The sequence below is a fragment of the Triturus cristatus genome, chromosome 8, assembly GCF_964204655.1.
Source record: "Triturus cristatus chromosome 8, aTriCri1.1, whole genome shotgun sequence".
In the NCBI taxonomy this organism is placed as follows: domain Eukaryota; kingdom Metazoa; phylum Chordata; class Amphibia; order Caudata; family Salamandridae; genus Triturus; species Triturus cristatus.
Window position 1 is genome coordinate 1242173102 of NC_140591.1, and position 15933 is coordinate 1242189034.

At 48.9% G+C, this 15933-nt stretch overlaps 1 protein-coding gene across 2 annotated transcripts in view; it reads right to left on the minus strand.

Annotated features, from left to right (window-relative positions):
* MED14 (mediator complex subunit 14) overlaps positions 1-15933 on the minus strand; it is a 1045467-nt gene that overhangs the window by 859290 nt on the left and 170244 nt on the right. For both annotated transcript variants that reach the window (XM_085622933.1, XM_085622932.1), the window contains exon 9: positions 6899-7049. In XM_085622933.1, coding sequence (XP_085479059.1) covers positions 6899-7049 — 151 coding nt within the window. The remainder of the gene's footprint in view (positions 1-6898; positions 7050-15933) is intronic.

Below are 15933 nucleotides of genomic sequence, written 5' to 3' on the forward strand. Positions count from 1 at the left end.
GCCCGAAATCTGTCAACATGTATGGTGCGGTGAATAGCATAAAGTGTATTACCTGGAATGTACGGGGTATGAATGATAGGCGGAAAGTGAGACTGATACAGGCCTTTCTGATTAGGAAGGGTGCGGACATTTGCCTTCTGCAGGAGACGCACCTGACGGACAATGCTGCGCAGCTGCTCAGACACAACCGATGGGGTGAGGTAGTTCACGCTCACTACTCTAACTACTCTAGAGGGGTGGCGATACTTATCAGAAAAGGGCTTCACTGGAGGACGCATGAGGAAATCAGGGACGTGGGGGGCAGGTTTGTTCTGTTGGTAGGTTCGCTGTGCGGCGCGAGAGTGATTCTGGTGAATGTTTATGGCCCGAATGACGATAATCCAGATTTCTACGAGGGATTGTGGCATAAGGTGCGGAACTGTGGACCTGCTGCGATACTGTGGGGAGGAGACTATAATGTGGTACTGTCAGATACTGCAGATAGGCAGGGCACCACTCGGGAACATCACCCTAGGGCGTCGGAGGCGCTTGGCCATATTATGCAAGAGGCAGGGCTGGTGGACTCCTGGAGGACACTGCACCCTGAGACCCGCGCCGGTACGTGTATCACAGCTCATCGTGCGGCCTGGTCCAGATTGGATTTCTGGCTGCTGTCCAGAGATCTGCACTCATCGGTGTTAGAGGTGACTCACTTGCCGCGGTCACTTTCTGATCATGCCCCGGTTTGCTTAACGATATCCACCCCGCCGCAGTACATCCAGCCGTTTAGTTGGAGATTCCCGTCCCGGGCTCTGCGCGACCAGGTCTTCCAGCACTCTTTGCGGGAAAAACTGGAGGAATACTTCGCACTAAACGTGGGCTCAGTAGATTCACCTGGCGTGCTCTGGGAGGCCTGTAAAGCTGTGACAAGAGGCCACTGCATGGCGCTAAAAACTGGGGTTTTACGCTCCATTAGAGCTACTCTCGGCGGGTTGGAATCTGAACTGGCTCGGCTTGAAGCTGCGATGGTGGCAACCCCGTCTGGTGGTGCGAGTGCAGACTTCAGGACGAAACTGACCGAGTATCAAGAGGAGGCCGAGAGGGAGGTCAGGTTCTTGTCCAAAGATTCTCAGGCCAGGCGCTATGGAGAGGGTGATAGAGCTGGCCGAACACTAGCAAATCTGCTGCGCCCGCCACGCGGGTCGGAGCATATTCTTGAGATACAGGAGTCGGGGGGTGCAGTAATTCGAGATCCTCCGGCTATACTGGCGGTGATGACAGACTACTATAAGGACTTGTACACCTCTAAGGTGTCCCCTGACGACACTATTATTAGTGCTTACCTGGACACCATAGCTCTTGCATGGTTCAGTAATAGTGCCCGACAATACATGGACCTCCCCTTCACGCAGGAGGACATTCGAGCGGTTATAGCCGCTATGCCGCTCAGCAAGGCACCAGGCCCAGACGGGCTGACGGCAGCCTTCTACAAGGAATACGCAGACCTACTGGTCCCTCACCTGCATAATGTTTTTGAGGAAGCGATGGAGGTTGGCATCCTCCCTGCCTCGATGCGAGAGGCCCTCATCATTACGCTGCTTAAACCTGGCAAGAATCCTGTTACCCCGGACTCATATCGCCCACTCTCGCTAATTAATCTTGACGCCAAAATCTACGCGAAACTACTCGCTGACCGCCTGAAACTTATGCTGCCTCAGATAGCGTTGTCCGATCAGTCGGGCTTTGTGATGGGGCGGTCCACTTCCCACAATCTTAGAGTGCTGTTTGGGCTCCTGCATTATTTGGATCCCAAGGTACAGGCCGCGGCCGCATTGCTTGACGCCACTAAGGCGTTCGACTCACTCGAGTGGAAATTCCTACGGGCATTATTCACTCGCATGGGTTTCAGCCCCTCCTTTGCCAGGCGTATTGGAATAATCTACAATCACCCGACGGCTAGGGTACGGGTCAATGGTCAGACGTCTTCCCCGATCCCCATAACAAGAGGCACTCGGCAGGGCTGCCCCTTGTCGCCACTGCTGTTCGCTATTGCGACGGAGCCGCTGGCGGCTCGTTTGCGCCAACACCACACTCATCGCAGTATCGGCTTCACGTCGCGTGGCCTGCTGGTCTCTATGTACGCCGACGACATAACCATATATATGATGGATCCATCGGAAAACTTAGACCCACTGATGCGTGAGTTGACAAGGTACAGCGGCCTCACGGGTATCGATATCAACTGGTCAAAGTCGGCGATGTTCCCGCTGACGGACGGTACGAGTCAATGCCACACGGAATTCCCGATTGACTGGGTCACTGATGAGATTAAATACCTGGGCATACGGTTTAGCCGATCGATACAGGACATATGGCTGGCCAATTTTGGGGTGGCCGTGGAATGGCTGGAGTGCAAAGTGAAGCGCTGGAAAGCGCTGCCACTATCTCTGATGGGCCGCATAGCAATTGCTAAAATGGTGGTCGTTCCTAAGTTTCTTTACTTATTCGTAAACATCCCCGTGCCACTCACTAAGTCGTTCTTTCGCCGGCTCCGCTCCGCCTTGATTGAACTGGTCTGGGCGGGTAAGCAGCCCAGAGTGGCCTGGAACCTCCTCACACTTCCCTTCCGTCAGGGGGGACTCGCGGCCCCGGACATGGAGCTATATGCGTACAGTGCTCAGGCCCAATATCTGCACTACTGGCAGCACCCGATCCCTTACCAGCCGCACGTGGCCATCGAGATGGATGTTGCGGCCCCCTGCCCCCTTCGTGCAGCGGCATATCAGAGCTACAGACGCTCCAGGGACGACATTGACACTGTTGAGATGGTGCGCTGGGCCTGGTCAAGCATTGCCAAACGTGCAGGCGTGGATGACTTATATGCGCCGAGTATGCCCCTCGCGGATAATCCACTATTGGGGCCATTGACGGACGCGGCAGTGGCGCGGCGGGCGCGGGCCTGCGGACTGAAGGTTGCGGGAGACTTGTACCCGGACGATACCTTCCTCACAGTGCGGGACATGGCGGCAGCGCCGGAACCGACTGCCTCGGAGCTTCTTCTCTACTATCAACTGCGGTCCGCCTGCAAGGGCAGGTACCCTATGTTTCCAGAGGCTCCGCCGACGATTGCGGCCTTGGAGGACGTACTCTCGAACTCCTCCGCGCGCAAACTGATCACACGGATCTATAGAGCTACTCAAAGCACGGCTCCGGTTGCGCACACTGACTCCAGATCCGCGTGGGAACTTGAAGCGGGTATATCTATTACCGAGAAGCAGTGGGAGTACTGTTGCTCCCAACTTGAAAACCTATCCCCTAATTACAGGCTGCGGTTGGTACACTTCAATTATCTGCACCGGACCTACCGGACGCCCATTCAATTGTGTAGGATGGGTCTGCGGTCTGATGCGTGCTGTTGGAGATGCGGTGCGCAGGATGCCGCGTTCTATCACCTTGTCTGGGTGTGTGGCCCCATACGTGACTTCTGGATTGCAGTCTTCAATGCCGTGGGGCAGATCGTGGGGATGGTACTGGGGCCGGACCCACTTATGGCCCTATTGGGATTCGTTAGAAATGTGCCCAAGACCTCACGTAGGCTTGTGGCCATTTTATTATTACTTGCTAAGCGTCAGGTAGCGCTACACTGGAAGAAGACAATGCCGCCAAACGTGAAGGCCTGGATAAGATCGGCGGTGTACTGTAGGGAGCAGCTGACCTCATACTGGGACCAGCTGCCGCAGCGCTCGCGGCCTGTAGATATCTGGCAGCCACTGGTAGACTGGTTGGCTAGTACGACAGCGTTGGAAGATGACCAAGCGGGCTGATCGTGGCTTAAATGACGTGGAGTGGTTGGAGTTCGACTGTGGGGTGCTGTAAGTGGTGATCCGCCTGGCATAAGTGATCTGGGATATGGGGTTCGTCCGCTGAGAGGGGTTGTCTGCCGCTTGTTCTGTCTGGGCGGGCTGTGGGCGCAGCGTGAAGATGATTATGTCATTTCGATCATTTACTGTTTGCTTTCCTTCGACTCGGGCTCTTTATTAGTTCTGTTCTGTTCGTTCCATTGTAAAATGCTGTATTGCCGTTTGAAAGTACGATCTCAAATGCTTGGGCGGAGTTCCGCCTCGAATACTAGCTGCCTGCCTCCGGGTTGTTGGCTGAATAGCGGTGTACTCTTCGATGGAACAATAAAGGGTTTTTGAAAAACAAAAAAAAAAAAAAACAAAAAAAAAAAAAAAAAAAAAAAAAAAACAAACAAACAAAAAAAAAAACAAAAAAAAAGAATGGTGATGGATCAAACCCAGATCTGTTGACTGGGTGTGAGTGTTTGATTGGTTCTGATGCTCCGTCCATCACCACCCCCCCCCCCCCCCTTTTCAACCCAAAAATCACCTACACTGCTGGCACTCAAAATATAGCTGCCGAAAGGTTATCTAGTTAAGATTCCTAAGAACAACTCTTACCTTCAAATAAGATGATTCTTTCAACCAAGGCATTTTTGAATGGGGTCTCGAATGTTATAGAACAAGCTAGGAAGGCTACCTTGGAACCTTATCAATATTCATGGTTTTATCAAGATAATATAGCAATAGAGTAAAAGAACTGATTGCTATATTCTAACTAAAGGATTTTTATTCCTTGCATGATTTTAGGACTGCAGGTCTAAGTCACTGAGGAGTCAATTTTGGTGCCCAAATTTGCAGACTTTGGTTAGGAAAGTCCGGTGAAATGTGAATTAAAAATGATTAACAACTAATCTCTAGAATGGTTCTTAGTTCCTCTTGAAATATCATCCAGACCTTCAGAATTCAGTTCAATCACATTTTTTTAGTGTTTATCAACTTTTTCAGGTTTCATGGCCTAACAAATAAAAGAGTATCATGTTGACCCAGCTGTGCAAACACTTGAAGATTCAATGAGCAGTGGTCTCCGGTTTTTATCCTCAAACTAATGGGCAGACAGAGATTAAATTAAACTCTTGAAACTTACCTGCAATCGTTAATTCTAATCAATCTATTTAGACATACTCCCTCCCTAAAGCACTACTCTCTTATAATAATTATATTCATTCTTCTTTGGGTTATGGCCCAATTTTTACTACTTATGGCTACCATTCACAAACAATTATTTAAATTCTATCTTCCGATTCAATGTTCCTCCTGAGTAGCAATTAAAATCAAATTTACAGAAGGCTCAGCAGTTATAGGGAAGGCAGATCAACCAACATCGCAGACTGGCTCCCAATTCTAAAGTGGGAAATAAGGTTGGTTATCCTCTAATCATCTTCCATTCATTCATCTAAATTAAGCCCAAAGCATTTTGGCCCCTATATATTTCTCGTATTATTAATCTTGTAACAGTCAGATTTAATCTTCAACCTGGAAGATTCATCCTTCATTTGATGTTTCCTCTTTCAAGTCAGGCCTATACAGAAAGAAAACTAGGCTTTTACCTCTCAAAGTTAACGGACAGGAAGAATACAAGGTCAATGGCATTTGTAACCCTGTTTGCATAAAGGAAAATTGCTTTTTGAATTGACTGGAAAGGGTTTGGTTCTTGTGATAGCTCTTAGGAGCTTGCATTTCAGGCTCATGCTCCTATTCTTGTTACAAGATTTTTCTCAAATCATCTAAACGAACCAGGCATTCCTTAGAGAAGGCAGAGTGTTATAGGTTTCTTCAGTAGAAGGATGCCAAAGGCCTGACAGTCCAGCATTGAATCACCAGCAGCACAAAGGACAGGTGGTCACCCTTCATGGGGGTCTTCCTTCCCGAAAGCTGCTCGACAAATTCAATGCGGAAGGTATACTCTTGCTGAGCACACCTGTGCTGCAGCACACTTGTGTTTGCAATGTTATGAGGAAAACAGTTTATCTCAACAGTGAAATGCCTCTAGGGTGGTTGTGGTTCCTGGCAAATTTGGCAGCCATCTTGAAAGGGAGGATCCATATTCTAGCATGTTTAGCAGAATTTCCCAAAAAATCATGGGGAACTTTTAGTTCCTGTTCTACAACTCACTAGTGGGTACCTGGGTTTAGAAAAACACTATACAAGGAGACTGGAACTATCTGCTGGTAGTTACAACATGTTTCTTCCTGCTGTTGTTTTCTCCAGGGGGTTTTCTACCTTTCCTGTATCATCCTTTCTCTGTAGTCTGTGCTAAAATCATCTTCTCCCTGTAATTTTTTCCCTATAAGAGTTTTGAAGATTTCTTCAGTTTGCCTTTCTTACCTCAATCCTGCCTTCCAAATCTGGCATCAAAGGAGGTAGGAAAAGGCAGCGGCGACTTTCTCAAGCCAAGCATTACCAACCTGTGTCAATGGTGAAGGCAGCTGAGTGAGATGGATAACTTACAACTTGGAGGAGTGACCAACCTGCAGGTTACCAGTCTAAATCATTGCAGGGATGACCAATTTATTCACCCCTTCAGAATAAAGTTAAGTTCAACTGAGATGTTGAACAGTAACATATGTCATATGCTGTGCTATGAAATTTTAAAACTGCACTAACAAGAGGTATATACAAGATAATGCTCATCCAACAAAAAACACCCAAAAAAGCACAAAATGCAGTGTTGATTGTAACACAATGCAGCTATGGTTCGGATGTAATGGTCAGGTCAGGATACCAGGACAGGGCCCACTGAAAAGTGAGCCATTTTTACAGAGGAAAGCAGCGGAGTTAGTGTTAGCATTTCAAAGGTTAACACCTGAAATTGAAGCTTGCAAAGGACCACATTCTGGATCAAAACCATAAAAAACACAATAGAAGAGACGTAAGAGCATTATGAAAATACAATTAATCTTTCTAAAGGGACAGGACTGAATGTTTGTAATTAATACAAAGACGTTGAAAAGGGGCCATATCCTTTTATCCCACTAAGCAGTTTTTCATTGTATGCTAAATCAGGATAGGTAAGTTACCTTCATTGCTCGTTCCGTTAATTTAGAGTCACATGCAGGCAGCGGAGGGTCATGTGATATTTGCAAGGGTTTAGAGCCATCAGTTTCATCAATCTTTATGGTGACCTTGTGAAGTGATGCAGTGCCCGTTTTTCTTCCAAGGATTTGCTGGCTTTAAATTAAACAAGTAATAAAAGAAGAATTTTAGAAAATACATTTTAAAATGAATCTCTATTCTGAAAGTTGCAACCTTAAACCATTTCCACACAGATTTCAGTTATTCCCTTAAAAATATTGAAGCTGAAAATACTGCTGCTATGTGTTTGATGAGAAGGTGTAGCACTATTAATGAGTTTAGTTATTCAATCTCGAGCACTTAAAGTGATTTCTGTTTGGATGAGTAGATGCATGCAGCATTAGTCCACATATTTTCAAATTAATAACTGATTTGGAGAGTTCCTTACTTTATGATTTATTCCATTCACAGTTTGCTATCATGAGAACACTACGTTTAGGGGTCATGCAACTCAAAGTAAATATATCACTTACCTATAGCCATCTAAGTTGGTTTTGTACAGTCATCTGTTAATTTCTGCAAAACAAACATGTAGGGAACCAATTCGGATCTGTGAAAATGCCCAGGTTTTGAACCTCTTTTTGGATGTCTGTGAAGAGTGAGTGTCCCTAACAGGGGCGTAAAAAAGGCCCCATCGGTGCGGGGGCCCCCAGGCCTACCCATACGGGGGGGGGGGGGTCTCAGCCCCTACTGATGTGAGTGTGAGGGCCCCCTCCAGCATATCCTGCAAGGAGGGGGGAGGGGTGGCGGGGGTCACTAACATTTTGTTACGCCACTGCTCCTAATGGATTGTCACCCACTATAAGCGTCTGTTAAAAATGGATTTGAGCTGAAACGGTCTTTGCTTAGATTAGGTTGGTAAAGGTTAGAACTGCTTGGGTCACTATGCCTCATATCTTCACACAGGTAATACTTTGGCAGATGGGGTCCAGATTATTTGATGTATGACCAGGGACAATGAAATTATGGGATTCCGCATCTGCATTACTTTCTGCATAATGATGGATTTGCCAGACCTTCAATATACTCCATCATCTGCTGCATAATGTGAAGATTTTAACAAAAAATATTTTATTTTGGCTTGCCGCAGAATCCGTATCTTGGAAATATCCCCATACGTAATACTGGATCGGGAAACTTTTTCATGAGCAGTATTCATGTGCGCCAGTAGGTGTTATTGTTTAGCTCTGTGTGGAGCAGTCTGCACCGGACGTGATGAGTGTTGTGTCTTTATAGGAGCCATCCCAGGGCACGGAGGTCAGGTTATTTTCGTGACTTTCCATGTCAGGAGCCCGGAGCCACTAAGAACACTAACTACAGGTGTGTGGAACCAGGGTCCTGAAAAGAGGATAGCCTCCTACCTATAAATCCATTAACAGAACGGGGAGGATGGGTGGTTCAGTAAGGAATCTGGAGCTAGATAGAGTCTCCACCAGATAAGGCGTTACCAAAGGTAAGGAACTTGTTCATCTAATAGAGACTTTTAGCAGCAGATTCCTTACCTCAGAATAGATATCCAAGCAATACCTCCCCGGAGATGTATCTGCAAATACATTTTAGACCAGAAAGTCCTGCAGGACCAAACAGGCTAAGTGCCTGTCCGAGAGACCTGACTGTTCAGGCAGTAATGCTTGGTAAACCTGTACAGTAAGGTCCACGTTGCTGCATGGCAGATGTCCAGGACTGGAATCGGAACTCCGTGTGCTAACACAGTGGTTGCAGCCTTTGCTCTGGTGGAATGAGCATGCAAACATTCTGGGGGTTGCTTCTAGGCCAATGCACAGCAGATCTCAATGCAGAGCACAAGCCATCGGGAGATGGTTCATTTCTGCATGGTCTTTCCTTTCTTGGTTCCGACATATTCCACAAAGAGTGGATCATACACCCAAAAATGTTTTGCGCCGTCAAGGTACGACGGCAACACTTTTTTTGGGCCCAGTCGGTAAAGACTCTCTACCTCAAAGGGATGAGGAAGAGCATAAAAGGTAGACAAAGTGATGGACTGGCCTACATGGAACGGGGTGACTACCTTCGGCAAGAAGGATGCTCGAGTCCGAAGGACCTGTTGTCTAGGAAGAGACGTATGAAGGGTGAGATGACAACGCCTGCAGTTCACTGACCGTCCGGGCAGATGTAATGATCACCAAAAAGGCCATCTTGATAGCGAGGAGCCTAAGAGGGCAGATAGGAAGTGGCTCAAAGATAGCACATATTAGAAAGGTAAGAATCAACATAAGGCACCATTGAGGCATAATGAAGGAAGCTGGGGGAAACGTGCTGCAGACCTATAAGCAACCTATTTATACTAGGGGATTTGAAGAGGGAAGGGTGATCTGACAGCCACAGAAAGGCAGAGGTAGCAGATAAATAACCCTTCAACATGTCCAATGCAGAGACCTGCTGGGCCAGTGTAAGGATAAACAAAACAACTTGGGGAAAGGGGTGCAGATAAAGGGTTAATCTGCTTGGCTGTACACCATGCCACAAACTTGTTCCACCGACCAGCATATAGCATCTTTGTGGAGGAACACCGAGCTGTGATGATAACATTCCAGACTTTGGGCGGAAATATCCATGCATGAAAGCGGAGTGTTGACAGGTTCAGGTGGAGAACCCTCCTCTGCTGCTGCAACCGAAGATCCTCCCGAATGGGCAGTCTGATCGGAGGACCGATGGACATGATCAAAAGGTCAGGATACCAGACTCTGCGAACCCAGCCCGGACCCACAAGGATGACTCAGGACCAATTATTCCGGATCTTTTTGACAACTCGAGACCGAAGCTCCACTAGAGACTAAAGCGTCTCTGAGAGAGAGCCACCTTGGAAAGTTCATCAAGCAGAACTGCTGACATTGCACGATCTAACCAAGGCTCTCTCCACTGCTGAAAGAGGCCTTGCACCACCTCCGGTTTGAGACATCATTCGTGACCCCGCTAGGCTTATTCGGCTGAGTTGGTCTCCTCTGGTGTTCAGACAACCTGCTAGGTGTTGAACAACCAGGGAAATACCCTGATGTTCCAGCCATGACCAGAGGTGTAGGGTTTCTTGACAGAGGGTCCACAACCCCACCCGCCCTGTTTGTTGCAGTACCACATGGCAGTCTTGTTGTCCATGATCACCTGCACTTGCCTTCCCCTGATGGAGGGTAGGAAGGCTTTCAATGCCAATTGGATCGCAAGGTGCTCCAACAGGTTGATGTGGAGGCCTGGATTTCACCAGAGACCAGAGTTCTCTGATCTCTGCCTATCCCAGATGGCTGCCACATCCCAGGAGTGACACATCTGCAACTACTATTAGATCTGGTTGGGGAAGGGAAAAGAGTCTGACGCAGACCCAATCTCGGTCCATCAGCCACCACTGTGGAGCTTTTGCAGTGTCCTCCGGGATCAAGACCATGTCGGAGAGTATCCTGATGCTTCACCCACTGGAACTTTAGGTCCTACTGCAGAGTCAGCATATGCCAATGGGCAGACGTCACTACAAGATGCAGGAGGCCATGAGGCCCGACAGCCTCAGAGTCAGTATCACGGAAACCCAAGATAGAGGCCGACATATTGGTATCACTGCCTGAATATCTTCGACTTGCTGTTCATGAGGGTAAGCCTGAAACTGCACTGTATCCAGAAAAAAGCCGATGAAAGTGAGCATCTGCAAGGGAGTCAGGGGTGAATCCAGCAAGTTTACAGTGAACCCCAGTGAGTGCAGGATGTCTGCTATAGTCTCGAGTTGGCAGTACACCGCCAGAGGCAAGCTCGTTTTCAACAGCCAGTCGTCAAGATGGGGGGGGAAGACTGGCACCCTTGATCTCCGCAGATGAACTGCACCCGCCGCCATCACCTTGGTGAACACCCGCGCAGCGCTGATAAGGCCAGAGGGGAGCACAGCAAACTGAAAGTGCTCGTACTCTATTGTGAGCCGTGGGTAATGTCTGTGGGCAAGCAGGACGGAAATGTGGTAATATGAATCCTGCAAGTCCAATGCTACAATTCAGTCTCCAAGGTCCCGGACAGACAGGACTGGAGCAAGAGTGAGCATTTTGAATTTCTCCTTATTCAGGAAGAAATTGAGAGACCGCAGGTCTAGGATAGGACGAAAGCCTCCATCCTTTTGGGGCTCTAGAAAGTAGCAGGAATAACAATCATGACCTATTTCTGATGTGGGCACCATCTCTATGGCTCCCCGGACCAAGAGAGCCACCACTGCCTGAAGGAGTAAAGAGATGTGGTCCTCTGTCAGCCTGTTCCAAGTGGGTGACATGGGTGGAGGGGTAGTCACAAACGGGAGGGAGTAGCCCCTTTCACCAATCTGGTGAACCCAGCGTCGGATGTTACCTACCTCCTGTGGTGCAGGTGATGGCATATTCTGCCTCCCACTGGATGCCCATGATGGTCAGAGGGCAAACTAAAGAGGTTTGGAGGCTGCAGCTACCAGAGGGGTTAGTGGACAGCCCAAACTATGGCTAGTTGAGCCACAAGGTCTGTGGGTAACGCGTACTCTGCCACGCAGGGACTGTGTAGGAAAGCGCCCATTTTTGCATGGTTACCTCCTACATTTTTGCCAAATACCTGATGCTAACTTGACTGAGTGTGTGCTGGGACCCTTCTAACCACGCCCGATCACCTGTGTTCTTTCCCAAAACTGTACCTTTGTTTCCACAATTGGCATAACTCAAGGCCACATGTAAGCCCCTTGTAAAAGATACCCCTGGTACCAAGGGTCTTGTGACTAGAGTGGGCCCCTGAGGTCTGCAGCACGTATTATGCCACCCTCAGAGACCCCTCACCTTTACACCCAGACACTGCCACTGCAGGCAGCGCGTTTTCGTGCAGACCAAACTGAAGAGCCAACATGGCACAGATCCCTGTGTGCCATGCCCCCCAACACTGCCAATGGCATGGGTAAGTCACCCCTCTAGCAGGCCTCACAGTCATAAGGCAGGGTGCACCATCCATATGTGAGGGCATAGCTGCAAGAACAATATGCCCCTACAGTCTCTGTGCCATTCACAGACATTGTAAGTGCAATGAAGCCATATTGAGGACATGGGCTGGGAGTTGTCATAATGAACCACAAAGCTCCATGATGGCTTTACTGAAAACTGGGAAGTTTGGTACCAACCTTCTCAGCATAATAACCCCACACTGATGCCAGTGTTGGATTTATTATAAAATGCACTCAGAGGGCATCTTAGAGATGCCCCCTGAACAATGACCAACTTCTAGTGAATTAGCGGACCGTTACCCGTCAACCAGCCACCACCAGACAAGTTTCTGACCTCATGGGGTGAGCGCCTTTATGCTTTTGGAGGTCAAAAACAAAGCATGCTCTTGTGGAGGGGCTTCACACTTCTCCCCCTGGCAGGAACAGCAACACTTGGCAGTGAGCGTCAAAGGCTCTCACCATGGGCAGCTCCAACTAGTGGAGATGCCCACTCACTTTCCAGTCCCCATTTTTGTCAGCAGCACAGGTGGGAAAATTAGTAAGCAGAGTTGGAGTGTCCACCTTAGCTAGCACAGCCCTAGGGCCGCGAGGAGCTGAGGTGAGCCCTTACTTAGAAAACCTGAAATGGAGAATTAGGCCCAATAAGTACAAGGATGTGCCACTCTCCCCAGATGGAGGGAGCACCAAAAGGGTGTAGTCACCAGAGGGGACAGTAGCCATTGGCTACTGCCCCAGACCGCAGTAACACATATAAATTAAGTATTCAGGGGCTCCCCTGAACCTTGTTCCTCATATTCGACGACCTTCGAATTAGGACCGAAGCATTGTGCAGCAGTGGAGAAGAAGACGAAGACTGATTTGGATGCAGCCCTACCAGCCTGTCTTCTCCTGCAGCAACCCTGCTACAAGAAACCAGTGTGGTCAGCAGCTGGCAGCCTCCAAGAACCCCAGGGAACTGTACTTTCTTCAACAAAGACTTTTCTCCCGTGAACACTGAATTTGTCAAGCAAGAAACCAACATAAGGGCTCCGGATCCAGTTGATCTGTGACACATGCACCACTCTTCACCATACACCCATGGCCCGAGTCCAGGTTGCCCACCAACCCAGTGAAGTCTCACCAGCGATCTTGACCTAGGATCCAGCATTGGACAACCTATCCTGCCTTTCCCTCGACGGCTGCAGCGACCCCCCCCCCCCGACCGATGCCTAAAGACACCACTGCACACACAGCCCCCAGGCCTTGGTGTGCCCATACAAAGGTGTCACGGCATACCCCCACCATTAAACTCAGTTTTCCAGTCGTGGGATTCCTTCAGCCAGCCTTCGGAACTGAGCCTGCAGTCGTTTTTACCCATTGGTTTCAACTGGGCTCCCCTCCAGACTCCTCCTTTGCACCCGGCCTCCCCTGTTCTGCTGGTGGTGGTGCAGTCTCAGTGCTCTTTGGTGGCCCCTCCAGTGCTGATCTTAACCCCAAGGGAGTGTGGCCCTGATCCACAGGCCCTTACATGTAACCGGTGCCTCTTTGAGGTATCCCCAGCCTCCATAGAATAACTTTGGGCAGAGTGACCTATGCACATGATCGCCCCAGATCCACGGGTGGTGCCATACCTACCTTGGACCGACCCTTGCCCAAAACCCCGGAGACAAACTCAAAACAGATTACTTACCTGTAAATTACTCACCTGTCTTCTTCCATAGGATTGCATTGATCTCTCACTGTACTAAGTGTGATCCTAAAAACAAAGTATCTCTTTCTGCATTGGAAAGCATTTTATGCACATGCAAAGTATTGTTTGATGCTATATTAATCTATTTCCAGTAATTTGAAATTTTTGCATAACAGTCTACTTACCTGTAACTGGGTTCAACTTTGTTCCTAGAAATAAAATTAACTAAAGTAATATTCTTCTACAACCAATGGCCTGGAGTCAGTCATTGAGTATGGGCTTCTGCCCTGTATGAGTATATACACAAAATACATTCACACTACCCTCTATTAAGCCTAACTGCTCAGCCCAGTTACCGATACCTTTAGAGTAAGGTATTATCTACTTTAACCTCTGCCGTACCTTAGGGGACTCCCTAGACTCTGTGCACACTATACCTTTTTTTAGCATAGTATATACAGAGCCAGCTTCCTACATTGGTGGATCAGCGGTGGGGTCTACGACTTTGCATTTCTTGGACTACTTTAAGCAAATTTAGAAATATAAAACCTACTGTACACACGGTTGTAGGAAGCTGTAAGAAAGTACCCTCTTTTTGCAAGGTTGCCCCCACTTTTTGGTAAATTGCTTATGTGCTTTGACTGAGTGTGCCCTGGGTTCCTGCTAAACCAGTACCCAGGGCCTATGTTCTTTACCTAAAGTGCATTGAAAGCAAAACCCAATTAGCACTCTTTGGCCACAGGTCATTCCCTTGTAAATGGGACCACAGGTACCAAGGGCACTGTGGCCATGGAAGGCCTCCAAGGGCTGCAGGACTTATTGTGCCACCCTAAGAGGCCCTGTACCTTTACACACACACTGCCATTGCAGGCTGTGTGTTTTGGTACAGAACAAAGATAAGAGTCGACATGGCACACATGGTGCCATGCCTACAACCCACTGCCCAGGCATAGGTCAGCGACTCCTCTAGCTGGGTGCACTCTACCAGTGGTGAGGGTAAATTTGCATGAGCCTTGTACCCCTACATTGTCTAAGCCAATTCTTAGACATCGTAAGTGCAGTAATGCCAATAAGAGTATATGGTACTGGGAGTTTGTCATTACAAACTCCACAGCACCATAATGGCTTTACTGAAAACTGGGAAATTTGGTATCAAACTTCTCAGCACATGAAACCCACACTGATGCTAGTGTGGAATTTAATAAAAAATGCACACATAGGGCATCTTAGAGATGCCACCTGAAAACCGACCTAACACTAGTGTCCAAGATGAATGGCTGCTCGCCAGCTGCCACCACTGAACATGTTTCTGGAACCCTGGGTCGAGAGCCTGCTGCTCTCGGGGGTCTGAAACAATGCACATCTTGGGACGAGGTGCCAAGCCTCCTCCCTAAGGATGGGCAGGGTCGACGAAAGGGAAGCTTCAAAGGTCTGTCAACTTTGTGAGCTTCCCCAGGCCTGTTGCTGCTTCCAGCAACTGGCTCCCACTGGTTCTGACCCCCACTTTGGGCGGGAGAATCGGCAGAAAAACCAAGTGAGGAAGAGAGGTGTGCCCACCTTTGCCAACCCCACCCCACAGGTGGAAGAAGCAAGGTGAAGCACAACTCTCAGTCCCTGTCATCTTGCAGACAGGTGGACCCAGCCAACCGGAGTGAGGCATATGCCCCCCTCCCACTGAAGGGTAGCAAAATAGGGTGTGTACCCTCCCCAAGGAAGGGACCCATTGGTCCCAACCTTTATCTACCTGTAACACCCCTAAATCTTGCCTCCTCAGGCAAGAATCGACTAAGAAGGACCGAAGAAGCTGTGCCAAAGCTAAGGAGGAGGACACCCACTGAGTTGGCCCCAGCCCTACCGGCCTGTCCCCACCTCAAACCTGCAGAAGCGAAATCCCGGTGTGTCCTGCAGCCAGCAACCTCAAGAACCCAGAGAACCTGCCCTGCCTTCCACAGAAAAGACCCGGTCTCCCGCGAGTACTGGATTTGCGCACCCACAGACTCTGGCTCCGGCCAAATCCACAATTCGGTACCACTCTGCACCAGACGCCCATGACCAGAGTTCGAGTGGCCCAACACCACGAAGCGCCCCCCCCCCCCCCCCCCAAGCGATCCTGACCTGGGATCTGGTGATCTCTGACCTACCTCGAATCTCCCAGCGAAACCTGCAGCCTTTTTCTGGAGGATTACCTCGACTGAAGCTGGTAAGAAGAACCAGACACCTAGAGTCACCCCTGCACTCGAAGTCCCACGGCCTTGGGTGGCCCAACCGACGGTGTCTCAGCATCACTAGGCATCTCAACTTAGCTTTCCAACCAGTGGTCACCTCCAGAAGATCTGCGTCACTGAGCCTGCAGTCTTTGTTGAAACCAG